Source organism: Rhamphochromis longiceps, linkage group LG5 (genome assembly GCF_057381845.1).
Source record: "Rhamphochromis longiceps isolate RC_006_pf linkage group LG5, R_longiceps_female_GT1.1, whole genome shotgun sequence".
In the NCBI taxonomy this organism is placed as follows: Eukaryota; Metazoa; Chordata; class Actinopteri; order Cichliformes; family Cichlidae; genus Rhamphochromis; species Rhamphochromis longiceps.
The window spans coordinates 24,436,564-24,451,552 of record NC_140561.1 but is presented as its reverse complement, the minus strand read 5'-3'; the positions used below and the strand labels follow the sequence as shown (position 1 = coordinate 24,451,552).

The following is a 14,989-nucleotide window of genomic DNA, read 5'->3' as shown; positions in this document are numbered from 1 at the left end:
CGCACGGAGGAGCTGAAAACCAACAAGCAGGTGTTGCCCTTACAGCTCCTGAGTGAATCAAGACCGAGGCCCCCCTATGTTTGTTTAGACTCTGTCGATCTGTTTGACCCCAAGAGCGCAACCCAGTTGGAAACTGGAGTCAGGGTGATTCATGGACACAAAGGCCTGTGCATAAGCCTGAGTTTGGGGCCATAAATGGTACAATATTCTGAGGCTGCAAATCCCATTTTGCTATTCAGTGAGATGTGTCATTTCAAGGAGCTCTTGTGAAAAACAGGGCTATGCCAGATATTCTCTAACAGGTTTCTTTGAAAAACTTTAAATATCATTTATTATTATTATTACTACTACATTGTAAGTACTGTGTTTAAATTTAGTCAAGGAAGAGAAGTCAGAAGGCAATCTGTGCAGCATCATGCAATTCTGCTCTCTCTTGCTTTGTTTGGGAGCACCATCCCACTTTTTCTCGTAAGACACAATAGTGAGCAAGAATAGAATCAGCCGTGGTGAATCATAATGCCCATTTGAGCTGGATACCAGGTCAGTTTGACAATAAACAATAAAAATGCAGTAATCAGCTGTGTGACAGTAAAACACATAGACAGACATAATGTTTAGTGTTCGTATTTACTGGTACGTAGAGGAGAGTGTCATTCAGTCCCATTCAGGGTAAAAAGATCCCCATAATGGGAAGTATTTGGCCAACTCAAACTTACTTTCACTTTGCACTGTGCAGCACATGTGAGTTGTGTGATAATAACATGTGTGTCACTAAGACTAAACAGGAAATATTGCATATACATACAGAGCACCGTAGATCTGCATTCTTCCCCATACTAATTTGAATAGTTAGCTATACTATGAGCTTATTGCAGTTTTACTTATTGCTGATGATTTCCACTGAAAAACAATGTTATGGTATATAACACATTTTTTACAGCCTGACTATTAAATACTGTACCAATTCTAACCTCATAGCAAGACTTAACTATATGCAACTTAACCAACAAAATGATTTTAAGGAATGATGTCTTTGGTGAAGTCAGTCTTCCAACACCGGCCACATGTTACTGATTAGATCAAAAGGAATGTTGGGGTAACCAAAGGCAGCGTTTCAATGAACCAAAGAATCTGAACTACACTGTGGTTTTGTTGTGTATTACACCAAGTAATGTCTCCCTTAATTTTGGTCTATTTCTCTGCATGTGTGCGGGTCTGTGACTGTTCGTGTTCAGATAACCAAAAAGTAGTTCCACCGACCAACAAAAAAGACCACCCATGGGTAGACAGAAGACCATTTTGACTTTTTCTGGCCACTGAGTTTTTTTCACTTGTTGATACTTTGGCCAGTGTGGCCACAAAAGAGGCCAGTTCCTATTCAGCAGTTAACGAGGACGACAAACTGGAGAAGCCATTGTCCCTGCTCCTCAGCCCCTTTCACAAAGCCTGCTTGTTGCCGTCAATCAACATAGCTGCTCGTTTCCACTGCTGGATAACCCTGTCCATCCTCAACCCTCGTGTAGCTACTTGTGGAGCAGTTTAATTTACTGACTGAGTGGCTCTCCAAACACGTAAGTAGAGGAAGTCACCATCGCTGAGTTAAGAGGGCTTCAGTTCACAGTAGAACCAAATACTCATTTGGAAAACTGGAGCCTTTTCAGAACATACAGACGTCAGCCAGGCACAATAATCTGTACCTTTATTATTAAACATTGCAGATCAAACAGCACGTTCTGCCTCCACAAGCCACCTGTCTGACTTTTGGTAGAGAACAGCCATGAAATGCATTAAGAAAAAAATAGACAGGGGGCTCTAAGATCTCAGAGAGAGGGGCATAAAGTGAAAAGAGTGGCTTTAAAAAAGGTTTAGTCTTTCAGTTTGACTCTCTCCTGTGAGCATTCTTTGTGCCATAATAGTTGAAAACACCAGACCTTGGAGAGACTTGGAAAGCAAAAATGCCAAATCTCAGGTATTTGCAAATTGCACAAGAACTATGAATCAATGCTATTATGTGAATGGAAAATACATAAACCCATCATAATTAGATGATAATAGCCTGAAACTAAAAGATATGGAAAACAAGAGGGAGGGAGTCAAACTGGAAGAACAAAACGTAAAAGCAATCAAACGTTTTCTGTGCTGTGGTATACTCGTTCTCCAAATATGTAATTATGCTAAGTGAAGAATGCTGGAGCGCAGAACAGCTGAGACCATGGGCTGCAAAACTGTGCAGGGGATGGATAGAAATGGGACACAATAAACACAGGTGAATTTTAATGAAAAGCCAAGAGGGGGACTCGACTTACACACAGAACCAGACCCTTAACTGTCTGACAATAAAGTGAGGTCAGTAGCATAATTACCTTACAACGACTGACTGGTTGATTTTTATTGGGGAACACACACAGAGAAAAGACAGACAACAAAGGACATTTTTTTTAAAAACCCTCAAAAGCAGCAGGCAGTAAATCACTATCTGAACTCAAAGCATTCCCATCTTCCACTCATTTGGGGTTTTCAGAGGATTTGCTAAAGCTGTACATTTCGCAAAGCAGATTTTCCCTTTTGGATGTCGGAGGTGCTGTTGAAAACAGACACACAGATTGCATTGTGCTGACTGAGGTACAGTACAGATAGCACATAGCAAAGTGTGCAGGAGTGGGAGGATTGTGGCCTGAGCTTCCTTTTATCCCAGTTCAATGGCTCAGAGAATAGGGTGATTAGTTTGTCCCATCTCAAAGTGCTGCCTCGTCTTTGGTTACCGAGATAAAAGCCCTCCCTCATGTTGAAGAGACCGGCCATTGTCACGCGAAACAGAGAAACAACCCCCTCCCTGTCTAACTTAAGTGAGGGGAGACACTGTGCAGTCATGAGGAATGTCTCTTTAAGACATTTCGTTTGGATTGTTTTAAAACAAACCAGGCTCATTTAGGAGCGACTGTGCAATGCCTCCTAATATAATTTAATAATGCAACATTCTCCCTGGAAACAAAGAGGCTCTTTGAAAAGGACATAGAGACCATAATAAGGCACTGATGAAAGGAACATCCAGGATATCTTCTCCAACTCCCAGTCCCATTCACTTCCCATCAGACGACTATCCCACAGAGTAATCTGCCTGTGCTGTGGGTGTAAGGGGCTGGGCATTAAGAACGTGGTTCAGTTCCAGGTGGGGAAGGATGACAGGAAAGTGGGAACTTTCTTGTCAGTCTACCTGACGGGGACTAACTGTTTACAGGAAGGCTTTACCAAGGGTCTCTGTGTGGTATGCAGGCTATGCGATCTGGATCACTGGCTGTAAAATCCCATCAAAGGAGACTGCTTGGTCCCAGTGGTGTGAAGCTAAGCTTAACCAGGAGGAGATGAGCTGTTGGCAGTCTCAATATGACCAGAGGAACTACTTTTCCATACATGGATTTGGTGGTGGGAACATTCATTTGTTTTCTTTGTTCTTCTTGTGCAAATCAGAAGGTGGTCTCTCTAATCTTCGGGAGGCCTTAAATGCGACAGGTCGCAGGTGCTTTTGACCTGCACTACCATGTCACACATCTAATTGAGAAAAGAGGTGATGTCTACAACAACAGCTCTGTGGATGTGAGCCAAGAATTAAATGTAGGGTCACAGCTCGACCAGGTGGAGCTTAACTAGGCTGTAGTAAATATCCAGCTGAGAAAGAGTGGACAGCCAGACAGGCTATCTATCATAAACTAAAGTAGCACTGTAGAGCCATGTCCTCATTGAGACTGTAAATGTCTTTTGCCGAGTGCAACCACTACAATGGAAGTCCCAGTATCCACATTTGAACCTAGCTGGAGTACTGCAGTGACACAAGTCCATGACACTGACCGATAACATCTGCTCAAAAGTGGGTGGGCAAAGAACCTCTAGACCTTTTTGACCTTTCCTTGAACCCTTTTGATTGAGAAGTCTGGGCGAGTGGTTAGGCGATGTTTAAAGCTCCCTTCTTCCTGCTTAGTCAGAAAAGAGATATTGTCTCTTCTACCTGCCTGTCTGCAGACGCTGTTTCACACAAGAAGGTCAAAGTCAATGGAAAGAAAAAAACAAACCTCATAAAGGATAGAAAAACTGATGGCACTTACGATAAAGACAGCCCGCCTCTCCGTTTAGTTGGGACCATCCAGGGCAACACTTGCACACAGTCTGGTAATCCTGTTTGTACACTTGTCTGTATGCAGTGTAGTAGGCTGTCCTGTTAACACGACAAACTTCATGTTAAAAAACGTTCAATCACATTCAGTCTGAATTGCAGCCACGAGCGATACTAAAACTAACATGTCATTACACAACAGCAGAGCGCTGCTTTGGGCGTGTACAAACGAACAGGAGTATCTCGCCAAATATTTATGAGGGTAGTCTTTAATTTTTTTCTCGTGGCACACTGATCAAACAGCTCAGGGCCTTTGAAGTATCATGTCTTATAATGTTCAGCACAAATCCGCTTCAAGGCGCTGTTTTAAAGTGTGAGAACGGCAGACTGTACTTCAGAGAACAGTGCCTCTCCCTGTACTTTGGGACCCTTGTCATTGCTCCACAGTTATTATGCATTGTGAAAACGTTTTGTTTACAGCGGGTAATTGTGGGCTTAGCGGCCTTTAAAGCAGCCTTTGAATTTGTAACCCAGCAGCTAATGTGGGGAAAGCAAGCGTGAGCAACACAGCAGAAGACTCCCAGAGAAGGACGAAAATGTTAGGATTGGGTCTCTCTTTTAAAGGAATGTTTGCTGCCAAGACGTCCGTATGTTAAATAGCTGCTGATGTGGGGCTACACCTTGCACTTAACTCTATAACAGGTTGAAAAGCTGTGATTACAGAACAGGGGTGAGAGAGATGAAGAGGGAAGTGGAAGGTGGATCTCATGTTTGGAAATGGAGTTTAAACGAAGAATCCTGGCCTCTCCGATAAATTCTTTCGGTTGCATGAGTCACAGAGACTACTTCAAAACAAGTAATTAATGCTTTGCTCTAGCCAGAGCTTAATCAGCAAAGCACTACATCCCCTGCAGGTGAGGTCAGGAGTGCTCACAGAAGAGGAGAATCAGAGGCTTTGAGTACAGAAAGGGGGGAGCAGACAGATGAGAAATAACAAGTCTTACTTACCTTCTCTCATAGCCCATGCACCACGACTGCCCCACACAGCCTTGCTTCCAAACTTTAACCATGCGTGTGAAGGCCTGCACACATGGCTGCCTTTGGGCGACCAGCGTCACCTCCTTCTCCGCACACACATTGGGCCTGGAAAAAAAAAGATTGGTAAAAAAATACTTAACATGACAAGATGTTGAGCAGTGTTTTCACAGATGTACAGACGACAGCAGAGCAATTTATGAGCACTTAAAGAGATGTTGCAGCAAAGACAGGCGGGAAAAAGAAAAAAACTTGCTTGAGGCGTTTTCTAGTTGTCAACAATGCAAGTCCTGTGAGGGCATTACCTGTGCTAAGGTGTGTGATGACCAGTTATTGGTATTTCTAAAGACTTAAGGGGAATTCCTCGTGCATCACCTTTCAGGATGATGAGCTACAAAGTAAACCTGCTCTGACTTAAACTCGATATTCAGTGGAACTGTTAAAGTGTTTACGCAGCAGCATCGCTCCAAGACAGAAAGAAAGAAAGAACACAAAACAGATCTCAGCACAGGTAAAATAAGCCTTGAAACACTTAACTTAAGTTTAAGTTAACTGCACCATTCACTGCACCTCACAGGCCTTCTTAAAATAAAGTCCAAAACGATCTTTGATACGTTTACTTTTTCCATAACTCTCCAAGGATAGAAAGAAAGCCTCAGCACATGGAGATCAGCGGGAATCCTAAGACAACATCCAGCTGCTCGTCTCATAAATAACAGTGATCACTATCACCTTCGGCTGTACACATAATTTAATGTGAAAGACCTTATTGTTAGTGGCAGGGAGCAGCACAGAAACCACTGTCACACAATTATTATTATTTTAGGGTTTAAAATAGCAGTTATACTTCACTGGCTCATCACTGTGAAAGAAACAGTCATGGACAGAGTTAGGAATGCTTTGCATGCCACACAGAGCCACATGGAGTCAGTGCATTCATATAAAATACACTGGCAGCATTCCTGCAAACCACTAAAGACCGTGATGAAAGTGCACGGCAGCAAAATTTATTGGATTGATAAAGCACCGATACATGATGAGCCAAATAATCAGTAGTGGCTGACACTGTTAACGGATTGGTCTGTGTGCAAATTAGCTTATATTTACAGAACAGTAGGTGATATTTATCTATTGCTTCACACTGAGTGTGCACTGAATAAATGTCAGTGATAAATAGCTAAAAGAAATAGCCTGATATTTCTTTATGATATAGTTTCATTTCCCTGGATCACTAGTGGGAGTAATAAATAACATAACATACAAATAACATTGTGCTGCACTTTATAATAATGTTACACTGTTGACCATTATTTAAGTATTAATAAGGTGTTAGCAATTTTTTTAATTTATCATTCATATAGCATTGCTCCCCTTAGTATGCTATTTATAAACATAGACATATTTTTATAACAATGACTATGATTATCACTAGCAGTGATTTAGTAGCAGCGATAGCTGTACATGGTGTTATAGTAACAGATGGATAAACATATCTGTATTTATAAATAGTATACTAAAGAGGAGTAATGATATATAAATGATGAATTAAGCATTGGCTAATACCATACTAACCTTACTAATGCTTAATAGTTTAACATTATTAGAAAATGCTACCAAATATTGTTATTGTGCCAGAATTTCACAATTTCATCACTTTAAATAATAATAATGATGATAATAATAAAAAGAAGAAGAACTTCCTAAGCCTCTGCTTTCTACCTCTGGTTGAGTCACAGATTTATGGATGTGCAGGTGAACCGGCAGTTATGTCGAAGTTCAAAGGAAATGTGAGTCTGTAAAAAAGTACCTGCAGCTGGATACAGTGAGCGCCACCCTAAATGCATACCTGTGATTAAATAAATATATAAGGATGTGACAAAACTTTACTTACATAAAAGGCTGGAGGTTATTGGCAAAGCCGTAACGGAATGCGTGCGCCTCTATAATAAATACGATGACAAGGGAAAAAATAACACTGTCCATTTTCCTCTGTTTAGGTCACTCTACAGTTTCAAAACTGTAAAGTCATTCATGAGTGTATCCCATCACTACCCAGGACTTAAAAAAAGAGAAAAAAATCTAAAACAAAAAAAAAAAACTCCCAACGTGTCAACTTGAAGAAACCTAACATGCGCTTAAAAGATCTTCCTCGTGAAAATGCCCAACACAGTCCAAAACTGACACAGCCATCCCACGCGTGTAGCGTCTCCGTCGCAGCCGCTATCCGACTCAGAAAATTCCTGCGCACCTACAACAGGTCGCTGCAGATGTTGGACTGACGCGCAAAAGAAAAAAAAAAACCTCGTGTAGGCAGAGCGCATTCTGCCTCCCTCTATTGACTTGGTAATGATGGCAGGGATTTGGGCTGGGTATGAGGGGGCTCACAGGGAGCCATCTATTATTCAAAGCGTCAGCAGCCCCTGCAAGACACCCTGCAGCCACCGGCACAGTGCGATCATAGTAAGAGCTTTTCTCTCTCATGACTGACAACTTTCAAACTTTCTCTGGACAGTGTCACCATGTCTCCACGGGACTTGTGATGTGTGCGTTAATGTGTTATGATGATAGGTGGTTAAATGCCTTAAAGACAAAATGATCACATTACCCACGTGCACAGAAAATGGTTTTATTATACGTATAATATTTGCAGATTGAGCGAGCAGGAGCGCATTTGCACGACATAAGATGCGCGTTCATTACAGCCACGGACGTGCCTGAAAACGAAGTCACATAGCCTACCATCACGAGTAGAGGATGTTGAAGGTTGTTGAGGTAAGGGAAGCAGCTAGCGGTCACACTGCAGGGCAAACAGCTGATGGGGCGGTCAAAGGGTCAGCAGCCAGGCCTGCTGCTTTCTAAACAAAGCTTTTATAGCATGTATGTGTTCATGACCCGAAAAAGTCCGGGGTCAGAGATGGTACGTGCAGCCTCTGGGGCTACAAGCTATATAAAAACATGCTGTTTGAATTAGGCAGAGCTCATCTATGAAGTCTGTCAAAACTGGGACGGGTTCTCATTCTTCCTTTCCAACAACCAAAACAAATCTAATATTAAATGACTCTGCTTGTGTTTATTTCAGGGACGTAACTTGTCCAGGATATATCTGTTGTTGACCGTGAAGAAAACGCCGATATCTAAAATAAACAAATTGCGCAGATGCAAAGATTTGATTTAAATGTTGTTTTTCCATTAAAAGTCACAGAGAACAGAATAGACCCTGGTCCTGAGATCCTTATAGGCACGAAAGCCAGACAAATATTTGTCTGGTGATATGACTTGTTACTAAAATACTGAAGACGGCAACTAATGCGATCTGGAGACACTGTGCACGTCTTGCATATCCTAATGTGCGTTTATCTAATTACACCACAGCAAGTGGTGTTTCAGTAATTGCAGTTTCTTTTGAGACTGGGGAAATAGTCTGGGTAAATTTGAGTATGTCAGAGTCCTAGGCCAAGATGTGGGTTAAGCCAGTCCTGAAGTGGCACATTTGGAAAACAAATATATATATGAAGATGCACCGAAAAACCAAAAACTACACTCATTATATCTCATTTTATCTGACTGTTTATATCAGCTTATCTGATTGACACAAAAGAATGGACGGTAATTTGCTGACACCTTGTGGTCTAAGTTAAAACTTACACAGTATGACAAGTCCTGTTAATATTAACCAAAAAACAACAACAGGAAGTAGTTAGAAAAGGCGAACTTTGCACTGCCTGAACTACAGCCAAGAAAAGCGGCCTAATAAAAGCTGTACTAATTGATCATCTGAACAGCACTCTCCGCTTTAAACGGTTTAAGGAACTTTACGACGCTCCCTTAACATACGACCTTTGCCCTCTGTCGCCTGATCGCAGTGCTATAGTAGCATGCTCTGGGTAATAACACGACCTCTGTGCACACTCCGACAAAGTAAGGCTATCAAAGACGTGCTTGTACATTTGCCGAAGTGTGTGGCTCGCAGAAACATGTCGTCTCCGGCTAAAAAGCCGGTGTCCTTACTGGGAACTATGGGCTTCGGGGGGCGAGCAGACGCCGAGCAGAGCCTGGAAATGGTGAAGGCTTTCCTGGACAGAGGACACAACCAGGTGGACACAGCCTTCATGTACGTCGATGGGAAGTCAGAGACCATCATTGGAGGCATGAATCTCCCCAAAACAGGTATTTTATAAGCACACAGTAATGCTGCATGTTCCTAGCGTGCTAACAACAACCGGGTAACCAACCAGCGTGCCTGTTGGTTTCCCCACCTTGAATTGTGGGTAACCAAGTTTGTTTATAAAGCATACAACAAACATCGACCAGGGTGCTGCACAACATCAAACATATGTTGTGCAACATATTGTGCAACATTAAAACATATGTTTTAATGAAGCCATTAAAACACGTTTTTAAAAAGTGTTTTTTTAAAACCACTTCTGATTGTCTCAAAACTAAAATGAAGGTTTTGGAGCTGCTTAGTCAAGGTCCATAGCCTTGACTTGTATATCAAATTGAAATACTTTGGTGTGACCTCATTCTTGGTCTCGTTAAAGTTTTGTTTTTGTGTGTGTGTGTTTTGGTTTTGTTTTTTTTTTTTTAAATGAAGGCCATACAGCTTTGATGTCACTGAAACATTCTAGCAATAATGAATCCAAAGTTTAAGTGCTGCAATAAGAGCCTGGCTAGCTTTCAGTGTCAGTCTGTCTCAGACACTGAAGGAGCAGTGCTGTGTTAACCTGACTACTTCTCACTCATTCACAGTAAGCATAGCTACCAAGGCCAATCCCTGGGATGGAAAGACGCTGAAGCCAGAGAGCGTGCGCTCCCAGCTGGAAACCTCCCTTCAGAGGTTGCGGACAGACTGTGTGGACCTTTTCTACCTCCATGCCCCTGACCACCAAAACCCTATCGAGGATACTCTCAGAGCCTGCAATGACCTCCACAAAGAGGTTAGCAGACCAGGGAATATATAAACATATAGCTAAATAACTTGCTTTAACATAACACACAGGAAAAAAATAACTTTATTGTCCATCTGTAGTCCTGAGATGTTTTAATACTAAATGGAAAGTATCAACTCCCCAGGGAAAATTCAAGGAGCTCGGCCTTTCAAACTATGTATCCTGGGAAGTGGCTGAAATAGTATGCATCTGCAGGCACAACAACTGGATAGTTCCCACTGTTTATCAGGTAATATATCCTGTTCTAAGGATATTTAACTTTTATCTAAATTCAGTAGCCTCATCCTATAATAATCAGACTACTGATTACAGGAGGGCCATACTAGCCATCTTGTGTTGAATGAGAGTAAACTTTCACACTTCTTCATCTCTGTGGTTTTTGTTCAGCAAATCACTGAAGATTTAATCTTTCATTAGGTGTTGTAGACTGAACATTTATATGTCTGCTATACTGTTACTTGTTTTTCACCTGTTTCTAATTCAGATTCTTCCAATCTTTCACAGGGAATGTACAATGCCACAACAAGACAGGTGGAAACAGAGTTGCTGCCATGTCTGAGATACTATGGAATGCGATTCTATGCATACAATCCTCTGGCAGGTAGTCTTTCATGGTACACCTTGCAGTTCCATTTTAAAAAGTTTTATTCAAAAGAAAGCACTTGTGATTGTGAAAAAGATGTCACTTAATGTGGAGGGATAAAAGCTATCCTCGAGTTATCCCAAAATGAATATATTATATTAAAATATGTTCCATACATGCATTCATGTCCCCCTGGAGATGGATTTTATTCACTTTGGTGATCCCTTTTTGCTAGCACACAATAACCTGATGCTGAATAGTTAGTAGTTGCTTTAGTTAGTGGTTTTTTTTTTGGGGGGGGGAGGGTTTGCCTTGTTAATGTTACCTGTGAGCTAAAATGTGCCCTGGGTGAGTGACAGCATTAAGTACATACTGTACTGAGTTCTGACATTAGTCCTCTGCCAGGTGGCCTTCTGACAGGGAAGTATCACTATGAAGATAAAGATGGCTCCCAGCCTGCAGGACGATTCTTTGGTAACAGCTGGGCTGCAGCATACAGAGACAGGTGAACATCAGCTGACTGCTGTTGAAATATGTACCAACAAATTGTTTTATGTTGTTGAATGAGATTTTTGTTAACCATAACCGTGATTGTGCTCCTGCTCTGTGGAAGATACTGGAAGAAAAGTCATTTCCAGGCCATAGAGGTGGTTCTGCAGGCTTTGGAAACAGCGTACGGGTCAGAGAAACCCTCGCTGATTTCTGCTGCTATGCGCTGGATGTATCATCACTCTCAGCTTAAGGTACCCACATGGACAGCTGCAGTGACAAAAAATGTTATGCTCATGGTAATTTATGTATTCACTGAGTAAAAAGATTAGCCCTACCCTTAGTAATAAACAGAACATTTCAAATTGCTAGTATTGAAAACCTGAAAATTAAGAACTGTGAGTTACCACTGAAACACTGTGCTTTGTGGTGTACCAGTAAGCCGGAAATGAAGCCTTTGATTTTTTTCAGTGCTATCCCAACAGTCAGTAGTTACACAGCCTTTGAGGTTTTTCACTGAAAGATTTTAAGATCTATTTTTTATTTCCTTTAATTATGTTAAGTGCAGTGAAAATGCCCCCAAACTTTCACCATATGCAAAACCAGAGGTAGAACAAAGCACAGCAATGTTTTTCATGTTGTCTACAGGTTTGTAATATATGAAAGGGATTCTTTTAGAAAAGAAGTACCCCAAAAGTGATTAAATTAACATGTATTGTCAAAAAAATGCCAAATTCTCTACTCACCCAGATTTTCTTCTTCTTCTTCCTTTTTTTTTTTTAAATAAATGTAACAAATCCTCCACAAATACAAATCTCAAGACATCTACAGACGTCCAGCTGTGTAATTCCTGTTTTGAGTAATTTTCTCCAACTCATGTCTCCAGGGTGATCTTGGAGATGGAGTCATTATTGGCATGTCGAGCATGGAGCAGCTTCAGCAAAACATGGCCGCTGCGGAAGAGGGTCCTCTGGATGAGAGAGTGGTCGACGCCTTCAAAGAAGCCTGGAATCTCGTAGCCCACGAGTGTCCAAACTACTTCCGATGAGAACCTTCTTGATCATCACTTTATATGTAATTTTGCAGAAAAATGTTTCTCCTAATTACACCTAATTAGGGTTTTTGAATTCTTCCCTGAAATGTACATTTTTCCTTCTTTTTATTTTTATCAAAGAACACATCATTGTTAATGTAAAATAAATTAATAGTGTTTCATGGAAAAATAACTTCTTCAAGAATTTGCATTAAATTTTGTCAAATCAAAAAACATTTTCCCATACATGTGTATTATTCATCAGTGCTGGTTTAGCATGAACAGTGATGTAGGTGTTTGAAAAGAAAGGGATAAAAAGACCAGAGAGACTACAGACTGCAGCGCTGGCTGTTACGATAAAATGGCCAAAATTTAATGTCTGGCAAAAGTTTTTAAATCGTCCTGAACTGCAAAAGTTTCATTCTACATTGTCATCCCCGTCTATATCACCATCTTCCACATCCTGCATAGGTTCTTGTATTTTTCTTCTAGTTATTATTCCCACTATTGAGCCAGGGAAACAAAACTATATTTGAAAGAAATTAGTAGCCTATTTTAAAGCATTTTAGCTCTTTATCACCCAATATTTGAACATTTAGTCAGTGCAAAATCAATGTGAAGCAACAGGTGAATATCACCCACTGCAGATAGACCAATATCAGTCAACAGTATCAGTCACTACTAATTATTTGGCTCATCAGATATTGGTATTTCATTAGTTCAGATCATTTAGCTGCTGTGCACTCTCATCATGGTCTTTGGTGGTCTTTGATTGTTTGTGCTCTCTGTGTAATTTTAATGAATATATTGGTGCCATGTGGCTCTGTGTGACATGAAATGCATTCCTAACTATATCAGCAACTGTTTCTTTCACAGTGATCAGCCAGTGAAGTACAACAGCTGTTTAAAATAATACATATGTGGGAAACTGGGATTATGTGACAGTGGTTTCTAATATCCATCCCTTGCACAGTATTGCAGCCCATTGTCTCAGCTGTTCTGTGCTATACAAATATACAGCACAGAACAGCAAACGTTTGGTTGCCTTTACATATTGTTCCAGTTTGACTCCATCCTTCTTGTTTCCGATATCTTTTAGTTTCAGGCTAATATCATCTAATTACGATGGGTTTATGTTTTCCATTCACAATACTCAGGCATGTGGAGTGTAGAGGCAGAATGTGAGGTTTGATCTTCAACCTGAGTGACTTTTGTATGTTCTGAAAATGTTTTCCAGTTTTCCAAAGGAGTTTTTGCTTCCACTGCAAACTGAAGCCCTCTTACCTCAGTGATGGTGACTTCCTCTACTTACATGTTTGGAGAGCCACTCAGTCAATAAATCATAAAAAGTCTAAATGGTCTTACGTCTATCCATGGGAGGTCTTTGGTAGTTGCCTTGACCAATACAAATCTACTACTATTACTTATATGCACTTTGTGTGCATATCTGAACACGAACAGTCACAGACCCGCACACATGCAGAGAAATAGACCAAAATTAAGGGAGACATTACTTGGTGTAATACACAACAAAACCACAGTGTAGTTCAGATTCTTTGGTTCATTGAAACGCTGCCTTTGGTTACCCCAACATTCCTTTTGATCTAATCAGTAACATGTGGCCGGTGTTGGAAGACTGACTTCACCAAAGACATCATTCCTTAAAATCATTTTGTTGGTTAAGTTGCATATAGTTAAGTCTTGCTATGAGGTTAGAATTGGTACAGTATTTAATAGTCAGGCTGTAAAAAATGTGTTATATTCCATAACATTGTTTTTCAGTGGAAATCATCAGCAATAAGTAAAACTGCAATAAGCTCATAGTATAGCTAACTATTCAAATTAGTATGGGGAAGAATGCAGATCTACGGTGCTCTGTATGTATATGCAATATTTCCTGTTTAGTCTTAGTGACACACGTTATTATCACACAACTCACATGTGCTGCAGAGTGCAAAGTGAAAGTAAGAAACTTTTTCCCCAACTGTAAGGAATGTGGGATATCAAAATGATTTGATCTCTCACAGCTGGTGCTAATATTAGTGTCCAAAAAATGTTACTGTTTGTCTGTCACCTGTTAATTTCACCACATCAGCGTTCCTGCACATATAATAACAAAGGCACAGATGAAGGTATGTAGTTGCTTTAGTTAGTGGTTTTTGTTGTTTCGTTTTTTTTTTTTTTTGCCTTGTTAACGTTACCTGTGAGCTAAAATGTGCCCTGGGTGAGTGACAGCATTAAGTACATACTGTACTGAGTTCTGACATTAGTCCTCTGCCAGGTGGCCTTCTGACAGGGAAGTATCACTATGAAGATAAAGATGGCTCCCAGCCTGCAGGACGATTCTTTGGTAACAGCTGGGCTGCAGCATACAGAGACAGGTGAAGATCTGTACCAACAAATTGTTTTATGTTGTTTTTGTTAACCATAACCGTGATTGTGCTCCTGCTCTGTGGAAGATACTTTGGAAACAGCGTACGGGTCAGAGAAACCCTCACTGACTTCTGCTGCTATGCGCTGGATGCATCATCACTCTCAGCTTAAGGTACCCACATGGACAGTTGCAGTGACAAAAAATGTTATGCTCATGGTAATTTATGTATTCACCAGGTAAAGATTAGCCATACGGTTAAAATAATAATTTCATTTCAAATTGCTACTATTGGAAACCTGAAAATGAAGAACTATGAGTTACCACTGAAACACTGTGATGTACCAGTAAGCCTGAAATGAAGTCTCTTATTTTCTGAAAACTATCCCAAGAGTCAGTAGTTACACAGCCTTTGTTTTTC

General features: G+C 40.7%; 2 protein-coding genes across 3 annotated transcripts in view; one reads left to right on the top strand and one right to left on the bottom strand.

The window, feature by feature from the left end:
* Positions 1-8,496, bottom strand: part of megf6b (multiple EGF-like-domains 6b) — a 68,873-nt gene extending 60,377 nt beyond the window's left edge. The window contains exons 1-3 of one of the 2 annotated variants that reach the window (XM_085406781.1): positions 7,035-8,496; positions 5,117-5,251; positions 4,101-4,210 (exon numbers count right to left, since the gene is read on the bottom strand). In XM_085406781.1, the coding sequence (XP_085262907.1) occupies positions 4,101-4,210; positions 5,117-5,251; positions 7,035-7,126 (337 nt within the window). In that variant the 5' untranslated portion in view covers positions 7,127-8,496. The remainder of the gene's footprint in view (positions 1-4,100; positions 4,211-5,116; positions 5,252-7,034) is intronic. The other variant, XM_085406782.1, reaches the window with a different exon arrangement.
* Positions 8,497-8,863: 367 nt separating this feature from the next.
* Positions 8,864-12,431, top strand: akr7a3 (aldo-keto reductase family 7, member A3 (aflatoxin aldehyde reductase)). The gene is made up of 7 exons (XM_085406785.1): positions 8,864-9,310; positions 9,893-10,080; positions 10,217-10,321; positions 10,597-10,693; positions 11,081-11,180; positions 11,289-11,418; positions 12,051-12,431. The coding sequence occupies exons 1-7, from the start codon at positions 9,019-9,021 to the stop codon at positions 12,210-12,212; spliced, it is 1,074 nt and encodes a 357-aa protein (XP_085262911.1). The 5' UTR covers positions 8,864-9,018; the 3' UTR covers positions 12,213-12,431.
* Positions 12,432-14,989: the final 2,558 nt, after the last annotated feature.